General features: G+C 32.1%; 1 protein-coding gene across 1 annotated transcript; it reads left to right on the top strand.

Moving 5' to 3' along the window:
* Positions 1-5,489: 5,489 nt before the first annotated feature.
* Positions 5,490-11,271, top strand: LOC112015603 (uncharacterized). The gene is made up of 19 exons (XM_024048024.2): positions 5,490-5,800; positions 6,335-6,372; positions 6,527-6,549; positions 7,018-7,124; positions 7,219-7,270; positions 7,343-7,424; positions 7,560-7,650; positions 8,136-8,174; positions 8,287-8,354; positions 8,510-8,572; positions 8,675-8,730; positions 8,808-8,881; positions 9,041-9,133; positions 9,227-9,328; positions 9,528-9,608; positions 9,717-9,808; positions 9,930-9,945; positions 10,646-10,756; positions 10,852-11,271. The coding sequence occupies exons 1-19, from the start codon at positions 5,678-5,680 to the stop codon at positions 10,951-10,953; spliced, it is 1,413 nt and encodes a 470-aa protein (XP_023903792.2). The 5' UTR covers positions 5,490-5,677; the 3' UTR covers positions 10,954-11,271.
* The last annotated feature ends 5,372 nt before the right edge of the window (positions 11,272-16,643 follow it).

The raw sequence follows: 16,643 nt of genomic DNA, 5'->3' as shown, positions 1-16,643 counted from the left end.
ATAGAATACATTCTACACTGTTAGTTCCACACACATATATATGCGCGTGCACACACACACACAAAGTATTTTAGAAATTTAAAGGATTAAGATTAATTTTGGTGAATTCACAAATATTAAATTTTTTTATGGTTTTGATGACAATTATTGTCAAAGCAACTTAACATGAGTAAGAATATCTTATTCTAAATTTATTATTGTTATTCCAACTAAAAATTATTTTCTATATAGAGTTTATAAAAATAATCGTATAAATTCATTTAATATAAATTGTAAGGGCAGGTTTTGGATCCTAATGCCAAAAGGTAAATGGATTAAGGCTCAAAGAGTCTAATACAATGAATTTGTAGAGAGTGGGCTAAAAACTAGGCTTCAATGAATTGGACAACGTTCACAATGGACTAAAGATGGTAAGAAAGCAAGGAAAAGACAAAGAAAAACAAGTTTTTGCAAAGAAAAACTTGATTACAATTTCAGTTCTTTGTATTACAATGTTTTTCAGATTTTTAGATGAACTCCCCCCATCCTTGGAGGATCTCTCATATTATATAGCCTCTTTTGGCTGATCCTGGTCTTCCATTTGTTGATTATGTAGGTACTCAAGTGTTTGTTCCATCAAACACCTTCTCAAGTCTTCTGTGAGTTGCAGTAACCAAGATAGCACTGTTCAGGGGTTTTCTCCACATAAATGCGGCTAGGGTGTTTGGTGAGGTGCATTAAATGTGGTGGCAGTTATCATCCCTCCAATCACGTCAAGCCTAACCCACTCTCTGAAACTCTTCCTTTATAGTGTGGCCCCCTCTGGTAATGTGTCATTAACGTGGCCATGGCCCGCCTCTCCGGCCTTACCATTCGAGTGTATGGACTCCTTGGAACTGTATTGGCCTCCTCAGCCCTTGGTATGACACGTGGCATGATTACCTTATTAAACTTCTGTACCTCACATAAATAATTAATGCACAATAGTAGATAATCAATATATGCATTTACTCTATTGGGTAATTCAATGAACTAATACTTTAATATAAATACAAACTTTTTTTTTTTTTTTGAGAAGTATAAATGCAAACTTTATTGAAGTAGAAAACTAAATAAAGAGAAGTTCAAGGAATGCTTCACATGGCACCATCTCATACTCTCCAACATGAAGTTTCTACTTTTATATATATTGATATTGATTTGCTTTACTTTTGAGTTTGCATTCTAAATTGATATGCTTGTTTGTTTTGTTGCAGCTCACGCATTTGGGACTTGCTGAGGTACATGCAACACCTAGCTCTATAATTTTGAAGAAATTGTTGATATTCTAAGTGTATGGGTTGCTACTACCATATTATGTGTGTTCCTTGTTCACTGGCTTTTAACTCATTAAAGATATTGCATAGTGGACATGTTTCAATACAAAATTGGAAAGGTGATTGTTTACTCGGTATATAGATTTGAAAGCTTTGCTACTTTAAAGCTTGACTAATAAACCTTCACTTTGATGCTTTTAAAAATATTAATCTCTTTAAAAGAACTATGTTTTATATGTATATAAGGGTGCTCATAGTGGATAGTTTGTTTGTGATGCTTCCAAGTTCCAATACCATCTTAGATAGTAATTCTTATTGTTTCTATCCCAGATTTTCAAATCATAAGTTCTGTGAAGTATATCATATCCGAAATTGCAATGTCAACTAGATGGATTGTTCCAGGTTGCTAATCAACTTGCCTATTAAACTTGATGTTTTGATGTACAACTGAATTCATATGATGATTTTTCAGATCTCTTGGCTTCTTTCTCCGCGATAATTATTAACTTAAGGGTATATTAATTATTTATATTTGTATACTTGGTGGCCAAAAGTTTTAAAATGACAACATATGAGTTCCTGCCAAGCCCAAAACAGCCCCATTTTTTTTATTATAAATTATTCCTTTATATGTCTGATTTGATAGGAAAGAACCCAAAGCCCAAAATTTCAAAATTTGTCATCCTCTCTTTAAGATACCTGCTGCCTAAGAATGACCCCCTTTAATGCATATTGCTTATGGGCGCAATATGATTATACTAGATGGCAAAAGTAAATCTAATCTACACATTTGAAACGGGGAAATTCTTAGGTAAATGTTTTGATGAAGAAGCCCATAATTTTGCTCAGTTGGCTAGCTGTTGTCATTTTGTTGGGTCTAGTCCAATCTCCTTTTTGCCGATATGGACTGGTAAGGCTTGCCCTCAATATCCCAAAAGTTTATCAGCTCCAGAATGATATCATAAAAACTAAAATGTTAAAATGCAAATTACAGCCTTTAAATTTGAGAAAAATTTATTTTAGTTCTCTAACTTTACTTTCGTTTATATGTATATATATATATATATATATTTTGTTGAGGGAATACTTTCGTTCAATTAAGCTTCAAATCTATCTAATTCAAGTTTTTCATCCAATTTCATTAAAATTTGCCCTTAAAAAATAATATTTTTCTCACATAAAAAAATTAAAGATTTTTTATGTGAGATTTTTTTTTTCTTAATTTTTTTTCATTAGTTAATTTCATACTTAACAACAATTTTTTTGATAGAATTGGATGAAAAACATAAATTGAATAAATTTGAAACTTATAATGCATATTGCTTATGGGCGCAATATGATTATACTAGATGGCAAAAGTAAATCTAATCTACACATTTGAAACGGGGAAATTCTTAGGTAAATGTTTTGATGAAGAAGCCCATAATTTTGCTCAGTTGGCTAGCTGTTGTCATTTTGTTGGGTCTAGTCCAATCTCCTTTTTGCCGATATGGACTGGTAAGGCTTGCCCTCAATATCCCAAAAGTTTATCAGCTCCAGAATGATATCATAAAAACTAAAATGTTAAAATGCAAATTACAGCCTTTAAATTTGAGAAAAATTTATTTTAGTTCTCTAACTTTACTTTCGTTTATATGTATATATATATATATATATATTTTGTTGAGGGAATACTTTCGTTCAATTAAGCTTCAAATCTATCTAATTCAAGTTTTTCATCCAATTTCATTAAAATTTGCCCTTAAAAAATAATATTTTTCTCACATAAAAAAATTAAAGATTTTTTATGTGAGATTTTTTTTTTCTTAATTTTTTTTCATTAGTTAATTTCATACTTAACAACAATTTTTTTGATAGAATTGGATGAAAAACATAAATTGAATAAATTTGAAACTTTGATAATTCAATTAAATTAATTTCAGTTAAACTTAGAGAGTGCAATTTGCATTTTAGCCAAACCAAAACCAAAAACAACAACAAATATATAGTCAAGCCCTAAGAATATATGTTCCATCAAATAATAAAAGTTATTTTTACTCCATGTAAATATCATGCTAAAGACATAGGCCTATATATGTGTGTGTATGTATTTGTGTGTACATTTTTTTTTTCCCTTTTCCACTTTTATTGAGGAAATAACTATAAGTGACTCAACACATAAGTTGGTCTAGAATTAGAAGAGGCATGTATTTGCAACGGTTACCGCATAGTAGACCAAGGGACTGTAGCGTCTGGATTTAGTAAAAACAAAGGGCACAAAAGAAATATAGGTTGGCAGCAACAAATTTTGCCCTTCAATCTTTCATTTATTAATTTCCTGTTCTTTGTGTATGTATATATGTTTTTTTTTGAAATTATAAATTATCGATATATTTAGATCATAATTTCTGAATTTTTGTCCTAGCAGATTGTAGAGCATGCACAACTTGACACCAATATCCAAAGTAAACTTAGCCATATCATATTTTTCTATTATGCCCATAGGACACAAATGATATAACCTTTTTCGCAATTCAATTTGTCTTTCCCTTCAAAGAAGACATCTTCTTGGGTAAGTCAGATTCACATTTGAGGTCAATGAGGTAGAACTCGTTCCCAAGGCTTTAAAAGGGGTATTTCGAAGGTTCCATGGTCTTGATAGTGAGTTTTTCTTGTAGGCCTTTTTCCTGAAAATAGTATAGATTCCTCTTCGAGATGGATGAACTCAGAAGTCAGAAAGTCTTCAAGCACCTTTCCTCTTATCCCATGCTTTCTCTGGCCGAGGTTCCTTAAACTCTTCACGTTGAATTTCGAACTTCAAAAACTGATCAGGACATCATTTGACCCTTTCATCTTTTCCTTCTCTACAAGGAACTCATTTCTGATGGGCTTCCCAAATTCCTTTCCCTTTTCCTTATGGGCTTTCCCTGAGGACCCTTGGATCCCCTTTCTTTGGTCATCTGCTCCTTATACAATGCATCCTCATTATTTCTTATTCTTCTAGTGTTGGGCCCTTCTCTTCACTCCATCTCTTCTTGAGTTATCTTTTTCTTTGTAAGAGCCCTTGTCGGGCGGTGGGCCCTTTGGTTCCTTCAAGGCCTACGGTCTCAATTCCATTGACTGGGCTTTTCCTTATTGTAAACTTTTGGACCTTAACAATGGTGCAATGTAGCAATTGACTTTAATGTTGCCAATAAAAATTAGGCTTTAATGGTGCTGTGTAGCAATGAGTTTTGATGTTACTAATAAGAACTGAGCTTTAATAAATTTTTTGCCATAAGCTTGAACTATGAGTTTTGATTTTGGGATTTGAATTCCATTGATAAAATAGGTTTGCCGTGGATTTGAATTATGGCTTTTGTTTTGCAATACTGCCAAGATGGCATAGGTAGTCTTGGACTTTAAAAAGAATAGGATGTGCGTATTGAGCTCATATAACTGATTTTGGGCTTACTAAATAATGATAATGGAATTGAATAAGATATGTGTTTTTGAGCTTCTTGTGATAGTTTATATTGTGGCCCAATCTTATGATGAGATGGGGAAATACTTATGGAGGCCCAAAATATTTTATGAGTGATATTTGAGTATTTTTTGGTAGATGAATATATATGATTGAATAGGATTGAGTCACGTGGCATATATGAAAAAAAAAAAAAAAAAAAAAAAACTCAACATAAGTTAAAGTTGTGATGTCAAAGTCTAAGCGTTAGAAAAACTCTTCCCCCAAATGGGACACACTGGCTGGGATTGGGAGTTAAAAAAGTTACTTCCAATTTCAATCCTTAAAAAACAAAATTAAAACATTAAAAAAAGGTAAAGAATTTAAAAACTATTGTGGAAGGAATGAGAGTAAACACATGCTCTCGAGCAATCACTCACGAAGGCACAAACACAATTTGACGGAACGGTATACTTCGGTCTTCAGCCTTTACTCCTCGAATTCCACTACCAAACTTATTACTTATTTTAATCATCCGCTACAAATATAACCATTCACTTTCACTTTCTCCCTTTCCCTTTACATTTTCCTTTTCTTTAAACTAATATTAATTTTATGAGTAGTGTTAGGTACATATAAAATAATATAAGTGCATTCCACGTGAACCCATCATCATACTTGAACCACTTAAAACCCGACGCATAACAAGTTTTGATATAAAGTTGAGTCGTCTTAGATATCCTTAGCATTACTTTTAATTTATTAGTAGGTTATAAAAAAAAAAAATTTATTAGTACTACTAAATACTAATAAGTAGTAATAACTACGCCTTCTTAAAGCTAAGCTTAAACCCCTAATATTCCTGTACTTTCTCGTTCCTCCTATATCTCTAATCTCTAGTTTCTCTACCAGAGGCTAGAGCTTAAAAGAAACTAAGAAAGAAGAAGAAAGTGGAAGTGAAATGGGAGCTTATTGCAACGACGGACTCAGTCTCTCGCCCATCTACAGTTTCGCTTCGTCACAAGATCTCAGGCTCTCCAAACACGTCCACGACAATGTCCACGGCAACATTTACATCGACCCAGTAAGTATATTTATTTATTTCCATTCTCTCTCTCTCTAGAAAAATTTGTGCTCTGTGATTTGTCTTTTAAGTAGAGATTTTTTTTTAATATTAATTTTCTCATTATTCGTTGATTACTCTTTCAGTCTTTGTGAAATTTTGGTTACTATCGATTTTCTTTAAAATTTTGGTTGCAGTTTTAGATTTAGTCCTAAAAATTAAATTAAACTAAAACCTTCGGTAACTAACTTTGACCTTATGACAATATGTCACGTGGCTTTGTAGAAATTTTACCACGTGGCTTTGTTAATGACTTTGTATGTATAGCAAAGTATTAGTATATAGTATGAGGGTTTTTTTTTTTTTTTTTTAATTTTTTTTAAAATTTTTATTTTTAGAGGAAAGAGTTCAATACTTAGTACAAGATGTATAATCTGTATTTGGACACGTGTTACATTTTTTTTCCCTTAGACAAGTTTAGAAATTTTGATTACCGTTATAGAAGTTTCACTTCATGGGATTAGATTGACTCACTCTTTTATCTGTTGGGTGCAGCTTTGTTTGAAGTTCATTGATACCGAACAGTTTCAAAGGCAAGTAAATTTCTACAATGCCATCAGGGATATTGGATTGTGCTTTAACCAAAAAATGTTTTGGAAAATTATCTTTGCTTTTGTCATTGCTTGCTTATTTTTTATTAGTTGGCAATAGTTATTTTGTTTGTTATTAATGATTCTGATATTGCAGGCTTCGCGAGCTGAAACAGCTTGGTGAGTATTCTGACCTTTGGACAATTGCATTTGCACCCATCAATTAATTTAGAGATGGGCTATCAAAGTTTGACATAAGCAGTTATTTGTAGCAGTTTTAGGAGCTATCAAGTACTTGTAGTAGAATGTAACACCCTGCTGTGAAATTCTTATATCTGATTTGATGGCAGAAACAATTGTTATTGCTTGAAAAAGCAGCAATTCCATCCAACAGTGAGACTCTTGTACGTACATATGTACGTATATTTGTGGGTGTGTGTATTTGACTATAAGTTTATGACAGTTGAGTGGTTGTCTTTAGTCTTTACACATATTTACATTTAAATCGACACTGCAATGCCATTGATATTGATATTGATATTGTAACTAAAATATACTCAAAGCATCAATATTGATACATGATCATTTGTTGATCTTCAAGTACAGCTCAAAAACTTGCTTACATATATAATATTTCATGTGTTTCAGGTATGGCACACTTGGTTTATCCAGGTGCTGTGCATTCCAGGTTTGAACATTCTCTTGGGGTATATTGGCTTGCTGGTGAAGCTGTTCAAAAGCTTAAAAATTATCAAGTACAAAATTGTTTTTTATTGTAACTCATATTTGTTAACACGCAATTTGGAAGAAGTTGTGGATAGTATGTATGTTTGCTTGTCATTATTGCAGGGTTTGGAGCTTGATATTGATCAATTTGATATTCAAACAGTGAAACTTGCAGGTAATGAATTATGTTTCTCACGTGTTGCTTATATTTTATGCCAACTTTTGTTTACATTCATACATTTTGTAGGGCTTCTGCATGATGTTGGTCACGGGCCTTTCAGTCACTTGTTTGAACGCGAGTTTCTTCCCCGGGTTCTTGATGGTCATTGGTATGTTAATTAGAATGCATTTATTTCAACTTTACATTTCTATCTTTCTGGGGGAAATGTATTCTTTCAGTATCTGATTCCTAATAATTTCGTTTCCCATCAGAAGATAAAAAGGTTTAAACTTTGATTTTCTAGGTCTCACGAGCAAATGTCAGTGAAGTTGGTCGACGATATTGTTGATAAGCACTATATTGAAATTGATCCAGAAATGATCAGAAAAGTCAAGGTAAGCTGATTTTCTGTGTTTTTATTGAGTATCTTAGCATCCTTTTGTTTAATTCTTCCAATACTATTATAGTATTGGATAGAGTTGAAGAGACTAATGAAGTTATTGATTCTCACCAAATAACTGGCGCATGATCACTTGGCACTTTAATGACTTATTTTGTAAAAATTCAGGATGACATGGTTTCTTAACTATAAACTAACTTGTATGTTGTTGCATCTAGAAATATAATTAGTGGTGTAACTGTTCTTTTGTTTACACTACATTACATGGAAAATTACATTTCAAACCATGTGTTGCTGGATGGCTTGAGAAGGTTGTCTGATCACCAATCTCCAACCCCCCTCCTTCCAAAAATTAAAAAAAAAGAAAAAGAAAGGAGGGGCTGGGGAGATCCTCTCTTCACTATGGTACAGTTTCTTGGATGATTAAATAACAAATTTAGATTTTCTGTTTTCATGGTTTTTATTAATTTTCCTGTGCAGGAGATGATACTGGCAAGCTCTGAATTTGCACGGCCAATAGTAAGATCTTTTTCTAGATTACTTTGTGTTTGTTCAGATAGTTTTCATTCTATTTTGTGTCATTTCAAATTTATTGTCTATTTCCAGTCTCTAATTTGTATTTAACATGTAGGGCTCAGGGGAGAAGCATTTCTTGTATGATATTGTTGCAAATGGCCGAAATGGAATTGATGTGGACAAGTAAGATATGGTTATTTTTCTGTTGGAAATTTATTATACTTCCAATATTTCATCCAAGCGTCATTTTTTTTTTAAATTTATATATATATATATATATTTTTGCTTCATACTATTACTACTAGATTTTAACCTTTCAATAAATTAAAAATTTGCAGGTTTGACTATATTGCCCGTGATTGCCGAGCTTGTGGTCTTGGGTGCAACTTTCAGTTTCAGAGGTTTTATTGAACTTTTAACTAACTTTATTTGTTGTTGGGGCTTTGATTTAGATATATAATTGAAAGTTTTCTCTTGCATCGTGCTTTCTTTTCCATTTTCAGGTTAATGGAGTCAATGCGGGTATTGGGTGATGAGATCTGTTATCGTGCTAAGGACTGTTAGTATTTCAATCAAATTCATTTATTTCACATTTAATTTTTAAATCTCCTGCTTATGAATTGGTATTTTTGCTAGATCTGACCATCCACAAGTTATTTGCCACTCGGGCAGATCTGTATCGAACAGTTTATACACATCCAAAAGTAAAGGTAAAATGGATAAAATTATTCTTCAATCAAATAATATCTTCATCTGTATGGAGAGGCACATAACTCTCCTTTCCTTATTTTCATATCCCCACATCCCCAAAAGAATTACTATTAAAATTTGAATTCCTCTTATTTAATATGGGAATCTTCTTTTTACAGGCAATAGAGCTTATGGTGGTTGATGCACTTTTAAAAGCAAATGATTATCTAAATATTTCATCTTTCATTCAAGATCCTTCTAAGTACTGGAAGGTTTCAAGAGCTGCTTACTTGAACTTTGGTGTAATGATAATCTTGTGTTTATATCATGAACTTCTTTGTTATCTTTCTTCCTTTGTAATGCAGCTAGATGACATGATAATGAAGACCATCGAGACCACTTCAAACCCAGAACTGAAGGAATCTAGGGACTTAATCATGCGCATTCGTAGGAGGAATTTATACCAGGTAGTCAAGCTAGCTAATAACTTCTTTCATACTCTAAACTAATGTAAAATGTAAGTAATAACAGCAATAAGAAGATCTCTTGTATTTTCAAAATGTTCATATTTTCGTAATGTCGATGAACCTGTTAGCACTTGTAGGGACTTGAACCTGTGCATAAAAATGTTGATGTTTATAATGTTTTGTCTTTTCTCTGTGGCAGTTTTGTAATGAGTATGCTGTACCAAAGGACAAACTAGAAAATTTCAAAGATGTCACTCCTCAAGATATTGTTTGTTCCCAGGTCAGGTCCTTATTCAACCTAGCTATATACACTGGCTTGTGTTGTGTTCTTTGAAAGCAGGTAAAGCTGAGTCTCTAATATTGAGTGTAATTCAATCTGATATCATAGAAAAATGGTGGAGTGATACTAAAAGAGGAGGATGTTTCTGTTAGCAATGTCAGGATTGATTTGACTCGGGGAAGGCAAAATCCTCTAGAAAGGTACTTGAAGAAGTATGAAGCATTTATGATGAATTTAATTGGACTTTTCTTCTTTATAATTTATTTATGTATTTTTGGCATATACCCTTCCCCTCTTTTTGGTGCATGTATCATCTTCCAGAATCAACTTTTTTAAGGTACGCAAATTTATTTTACTTACCTGATCCTTATTAGATTCTAGTTTTGTTTAAGCATATTGTCCTCAGCTTTTAATATCTTTGATTTAAGATTTGAAATTATTGTTTTCTTACTTTACTTCAGCATTACTAAGACAGGGTAAATGCATGTTTATAGTATTGCAAAATGCTGTTCAGCCAACTGATAACTGGCTTGCCAGTAATCTAAAGAGGGAACCTTGAAAATTGACAGTTTTCCTCCATAACAATTGATACAAGAGGTAGAAACGTTGACATAACTTGGAAGGGGGGGGGGGGGGGGGGTTTGGGAGGTTAAATTTTCAATGCTAAATATTAATTCACACACCAGCACTTTACTGCCTCAATTTATTTTTGGCGTCCTTATTCATGCTTCTGTTGGGTGAGAGTTTTGTAATGTTGTATATTTGTATGATAGAAACATTTAGAGAACGTATTACCTGCTACTTGCAGCAGTTAATTTCTAAGTTTCTAAGTTTTGTAGGGGATAATAATGATAAGATTAAAACCCCATTGTACATGAGATATTCTAAAGACATCATGTTGGCAAAATATTGATTAGAGGGGATGTTATCAAATTGAAAAGAAGAGGAAATGAAAGGAAAGCAGCTGTATCAAGTTTGAAAGACTTCTGTTAGGATTTCTTTGTAGCATCATTTCTAACAGTTCAGGTTTTATTCAGGATTATGAGAGTGAGGATAAATTCTCGATACCTGATGATCGCATTAGTCACTTGCTGCCTACATCATATCAAGATATGATAGTGAGGGTGTACTCTAAAAAGCCTGAACTGGTCTGTAAGCTAAAATGCTAACACATTTTTTTATTAAAATTTCTTCCATTCTGGTTGCAGTAATGTTCTCTCCTTTTCCTGATTTTACATTATAGGTGGCAGCAATCTCCGAGGCTTTTGAAAATTTTCAGTTACGTACATATGGGATTAAAGCACAAGTGCATGCAACACCAGAGAAGAAGAAACGTCGTCTATAAGGTCACTGACGGTGGCTACCTCTATATATTTCCCATATGAAACAAAAATGGTTAAATAATTATTGTCTTCTTGTCTAATCTTCCTGTCAAGCTATTTGCCAGACCACAAATTTCTATATAGTTAAAGCATCACACAACACAGGTTTTATTTAATTAGTGAGTTTCACCCTTTCTTAGTCATTGTGGTTTTATGAAAGATACATTCAAATTGCATAAAATAGATTTGTAAGTAGTCTATTGTTGATGGCCTATTTTTAAATGGGATAATCCATCAGTTTTGTATAATTAACTATCAATGAAACAGCAAGCTTCTATTTCCTTTGTTCTTGTACTTCCAATGGTAAGATATATTGATTCAAAGTTTGACATATAGGTATGTTCTTTTGGTGTGTGGCCATAAGAATCGTCATCCTTGAGAATTAATACCACCAGCAAATAAATGGATTACCAGGACATTTTCCTTTTCTCAAAACTATGCCATTTGTGGTCATCAGAAAACACTTTGGTGCTTTGTTTTTCCTATTTAGGGTGTTGATGTGGGTCTACTTTTTGTATGTGGTGAGAATTGAGATAAATCTGGAATCTTGGGAAGGAGACTAGAAACTTGACAGTAACATATTAGTCAAAGCACAATGCTTTAGGTTTCTTAATTAAATTTAAACAACATATAGTACAATGGTATGTTTGAAATTATTAAAAAACAAACACGTGTTTAAATTTAATTACAAAACTTTATATAAATGCACCTAAGGTTTTCCCTGTCAGAGTCTCTAGAATCTCTATCATGCCCAACTTTAGAAAACCAATGGAACTCTGGTCCCGTGACCCTTAAGTCGAGTATCTGTGGCTGTATGTGACCTTCTCTTTTCATGCCAGATTAAGTCAAAAAGTATGGGCTTCACGGGCATGTATGTATTACATAGGGCTGCAGTAAATACTAAAAAGCTTAGTTATGAGAGAAAAGTAGTGATACACAGCTGAAAATCGTGTTTTCACAGAGAGTGTGTATGGAAGTGTACAACTCAGCGTGTAAAATCGTAATTAGAAATCCTATTCCTACTCACAAAGGTGTTTCTCCCACTATTACAGGTTTTCTTGGTCTGTATTCAGGCTCGTATTTTGGTTTGGGCTACTAAACGGTAAGAATAGTTGGGTAAATCTAAAATATCTAAGCCATTGAATTTAGATCTTGACCGCTTCTCTAGGTGAAAATCCTCTAGGCTGAGATGGAAATTCTAAAGAATAATTAAATGTAGGTTCAGTTAAAAGCAAGATAGGCATCTGTCGGCAAAGTGAAAAGTAAGTGTATGATGCAATTATTAATTATGTTAATTTAACCTTATATAAAATTTTTTTGGCCAACCTTATATAAATTTTTTAAAATGGTTGAATATCTCTCCTCTCTTTTTATTAATTAAATTCATATCGAAAACCACCATTCACAATAAGTATATACAAAACATTATTTTCCTAAAGTATCCAATAATATTCCATTCTTGTTGTAAATAAATTTTTAAGTATTTTTAAAGGGAATTTTAAAGTATTTTATTTTTTATTTATATTATTATTTTTTAATTTTGAACCTAAGGAGGTTGTTCAGACGACATGCTTCATGCAAATTGACGAAATTAGAAAGTAAGAGGAAATTGAACTTTGATACTTTGTTTTAGGACCAAAACGGTTGTTTCTACGTACTACGTGCATATGCAAGTGAATGTCAATGCTGTCTAGAATTGTTCTTTGAATAATGTTAGAAACTTAGGTATAGTTGTTTACTATATCAGTTTTATATAGGCTCCTCATTTATGTTATTTTAAAAAAACTTAAGTATAATTGTTATACATTAGGTTCTTCAATTTGTTCTAAAAAAAAAAAAATATATATATATATATATATAATAAGGTTCTTTACTTAAATTCAAACACATTGTTGCATTGACCAATAGAAAACAATCTCTATTATCTTTTCCAAGGACAATAAAATCTAATAGCAGATTTAAGTTTGAATAAGATAATTAATTTAGAAATCTAATGTGTTGTACCCAAGAAAATATGTCTAAATTTTACCCTTATGATATTGATATTATATGTTAATCACAATTTGTCAAGTTATGAAAAAACTTGTGTCAATGGACTTATTGTTCTTATCTTTGCCAAGAGTTCAAAATTTTTACTCAAGCATGAGACTAATAGGAAGTAATCCTGGAAAATGAAAGCGATGCCCTTTTTTAATGGAAATTTTTGGAGGAGCTAGTATTTGGTGTCATCAATATATGAGAGTTACTCATATGCAATGGTTATTTGTTACCCATCTCCGTAGGAACCACACTCATGTGAGTAATATTATACATAAAACTACAACAATAACTTTTTTTTTTTGTTGGGTTTGGGGGGGGGGGGGGGTGTGGGGGTTGTTTTTAATTCTATGTTACAACCTTTTTTTTTCAAAGAATTTAAGAGAGTTGGAACTTTGACCCCTACAAAGACTTTAACAATTATTATGGATGTATTATAGGAAACCCAAATTGATTCAATGTGTATTCCTAAATCCCATTTTTCAATGATTAAACATTTCATTTTACCATTAGTCAACATTAATTTACAATTTTACATATTTTGAAGCAACAAAAGATTTTTTTTAACAAGTACTACTAGTTAACTAGTTTAGTCAACATTTATATGTTTGGATGCAAAACAAAAAGATATTAGTTCTGTTTTTTTTTTTTTTTTGATGGAAGATATTAGTTTTGTTAGTTGGTGAGCCGAGGATCAAAAAAATTAATGACACGAAGATCATGGAGGAGTTGACCTTGGATTTATGCAAAAAGATCCGAGATCGAGTCCTCCATCAACAAGCCTATTTCTACATCGTAAAAGGCAGTCGGTGTTGCTTGGCCGAGTTCAAGACCATGCCAATCACAAGGCCAATCCAATATTAAATCTAGTTATATATATATATATATTTATTTATTTATTTATTTATTTCTGCCATATCCAACCGTCCCAAATTTGTTTACACTGTTTTTCTTGCTATTTACCAAACTTCCACCTTTTCCTTTTTTTATTATTTCATTAGTGATTTCTTTTTCATAAGCTGTTGGATGTAGTGAAATTTAGAACTTATTCAATTTTTTTGAGGGATTATTATTTGTAGAGTTTAAGGATGATATTTATTTTTTAATAATGTTAATATGTTTAACATATATGTTTTTTTTTTTTTAATATATAAGATGTGACAACTCACATAAACATTGCTAAACATTTTTAGATATTTTTTTTAATAAATAATATCCGCTATATAAAATTGTTGATTAAATCAATTAGTTGGACTAGAAAATAGGGATCGATTTCTTTATAATTCTTTGTCTGTTCCGATTTAAAAAATCATACAAATACCAAGTCAGTAAATGCATGTCACTTTAGTACTAATGGAAGTTAAAAGTATTTTTTTTAATTAAGTGGGGTTCATTAACAATCATTTGGAGCATAAGAAAGTGGCAAAAGTTCTTGTTTGATTGCTTATTTGAAGTACCTGTACCTCTAATACAACCTTCCCCATATCGACCAGTTTTGTTTAAAAAGAGAGATTCAAAGCCACATGCCATTTTTGTACTCACAAAAGTTATTTTTTATTCCTTTTTTCATAGGGTTTCAACTTATTGTGTCCGCTTCTGATTATAGTTCTTTATCATCAGACCACAGACCAAGACACTAATCAATTTTTGGTGCAGGCGGAGATTAAACCTCAGATTTCTTATTCAACTATTAGCAACTTTACCAATTAAGCTAACTAAAACGCACTACTCACAAAAGTTATGATTGTTTTCTTTATTAAGTGGAAGTAACACTACTCATTTTTAAAATCACTAAAATGGCTATAAAGTTCTTATTTGCATTGCTTAGCTCGTTTTAAAGCATCTCTCTAAAATCCAACCTTCCCCATATGAACCATCTCTTTTCCTTTTATTATAGAGATCTCCTTTTGTGCCTGTCTGTATGTCTCTGTATTATGGTATGCAACTAATGCAATCATGTAACTGAAACACCCCTAGCATGGAAAAAGTGAAGAATCCTAGACCACTCACAATTTCTCTTTCTTCCCAGCCAGGCAGTGCCCATAAATTCATATTATTTAATCCCCAAATCTTGGCCCTCCCTTGCAATATGTGAGGTATTCTATTCAGGTGTGATTCCACCCTTTTTAGCCTTTTTGCATAAGAGGAATTAAAAAAAAAAATAGATGCCATGAAAAGATTAACCTATCGACCTAATCATGGTGCTGCAGTTGCTGTCCATATGCCATGTAGTCATGATATATTTTTTGATTGGGTCTTTGACATTAATTTAATTTCAAAGTAATTGTAAACATTTATTTTTATTGTACCAATAGCTTGCTTCTTCTTCTTTTTTCCTCTTTTTATAATACGAGCCTATTCTTTGTCTTTTTAAATATAACTATTCAGTAATCAATGCAATGCAGTAAATATCGATTCTACCATTTAAATAAGGGTCCGGTTAATGTGTGTCCTTAGGCTACACACTAAGCATTCTACTTTTAGAAAATTTTTCTCAAAAATTGAAAAAGCTGTCAATACTTTTTCAATTCTCGAGAAAATTTTTTCCAAAAATAAAAATTAATGTGTGCCCTAAGGGCACACATTAGTAAAATTTTTAACTTGCAAGCACAATTGTCAATAATTAATTAACTTGCAAGCACAAATTCATTGTGGTTGTGAGTGCTTTTATAGATATTTCTATATAATGTGATTTTATTTTTTGAAAAGTGTAAAAAATATTATTTAATGGAGTATTAAATGTACCATAACTTGCTCTTTAGGACATTCAATAACATAAATTTAATTATAATTTTTTTTTATACAGGGATGGACCCACAGTAGGGCAGAGGGGGCCACTGCCCCCCCCCCCCCCCCCCCGTAGATGGTGGACGCGTTTTAAAGAGTTACCCATTTAAGGATGCTAACCATTAACTAGTTTTGGTCTATCATGAGCGAATCCATTTAAAAATTTATAGTTAATTTTCTTTAAGCAGTCATTGTATGTCATCCTGCTTAGACTCGAGACACATTAGACATAGATGGTGGACATGTTTTAAAGACTTACTCATTTAAGGATTCTAACCATTTGCTCGTAGTTATGATCTATTATGAGCAAATTGCTTTAAAAATTTATAGTTATTTGACTTTAAGCGGTCACTGTATACCATCCTGGTTTGACTCGAGACACATAATATATAGATAGTGGACACATTTTAAAGAGTTAGTCATTTAAGGATACTAACTATCAACTATTACTTTTGCTCTATCATGAGTAAATCCCTTTTAAAATTAATAGGCATTTTTCTTTAAGCGGTACCATGTCATCCTGCTTTGACTTGAAACACATAACAAATGGATGGTGGACATGTTGTAAAGAGTAACTCATTTAAGGATACTAACCATTAACTAGTACTTTTGGTCTATCATGAGCAAATCCATTTTAAAATTTATAGTTACTTTTCTTTAAGCAGGCATTGTATGTCAGCCTGCTTTGACTTGAGACATATAATACATAGATGGTAGACACATTTTAAAGGGTTACTCGTTTAAGGATTCTAACCATTAGCTTGTAGTTATGCTCTATTGTGAGAAAATTCCTTTTAAAATTTATAGTTTTTTTTTTTTTTTTTTTTTT

The sequence above is a fragment of the Quercus suber genome, unplaced genomic scaffold (assembly GCF_002906115.3).
Source record: "Quercus suber isolate HL8 unplaced genomic scaffold, Cork oak 2.0 scaffold_231, whole genome shotgun sequence".
In the NCBI taxonomy this organism is placed as follows: domain Eukaryota; kingdom Viridiplantae; phylum Streptophyta; class Magnoliopsida; order Fagales; family Fagaceae; genus Quercus; species Quercus suber.
Note: the sequence above shows the minus strand (reverse complement) of the source record. Positions and strands in the feature narration are given on the sequence as shown.

Bases quoted from the DNA above. Each gene is read 5' to 3' on its own strand.
- LOC112015603 (XM_024048024.2), top strand. From the start codon at position 5,678: ATGGGAGCTTATTGCAACGACGGACTCAGTCTCTCGCCCATCTACAGT. The intron at 7,125-7,218 runs GTACAAAATTGT...TCATTATTGCAG, and splicing joins AAAAGCTTAAAAATTATCAA to GGTTTGGAGCTTGATATTGA. The intron at 10,757-10,851 runs GTCTGTAAGCTA...TTTACATTATAG, and splicing joins ACTCTAAAAAGCCTGAACTG to GTGGCAGCAATCTCCGAGGC.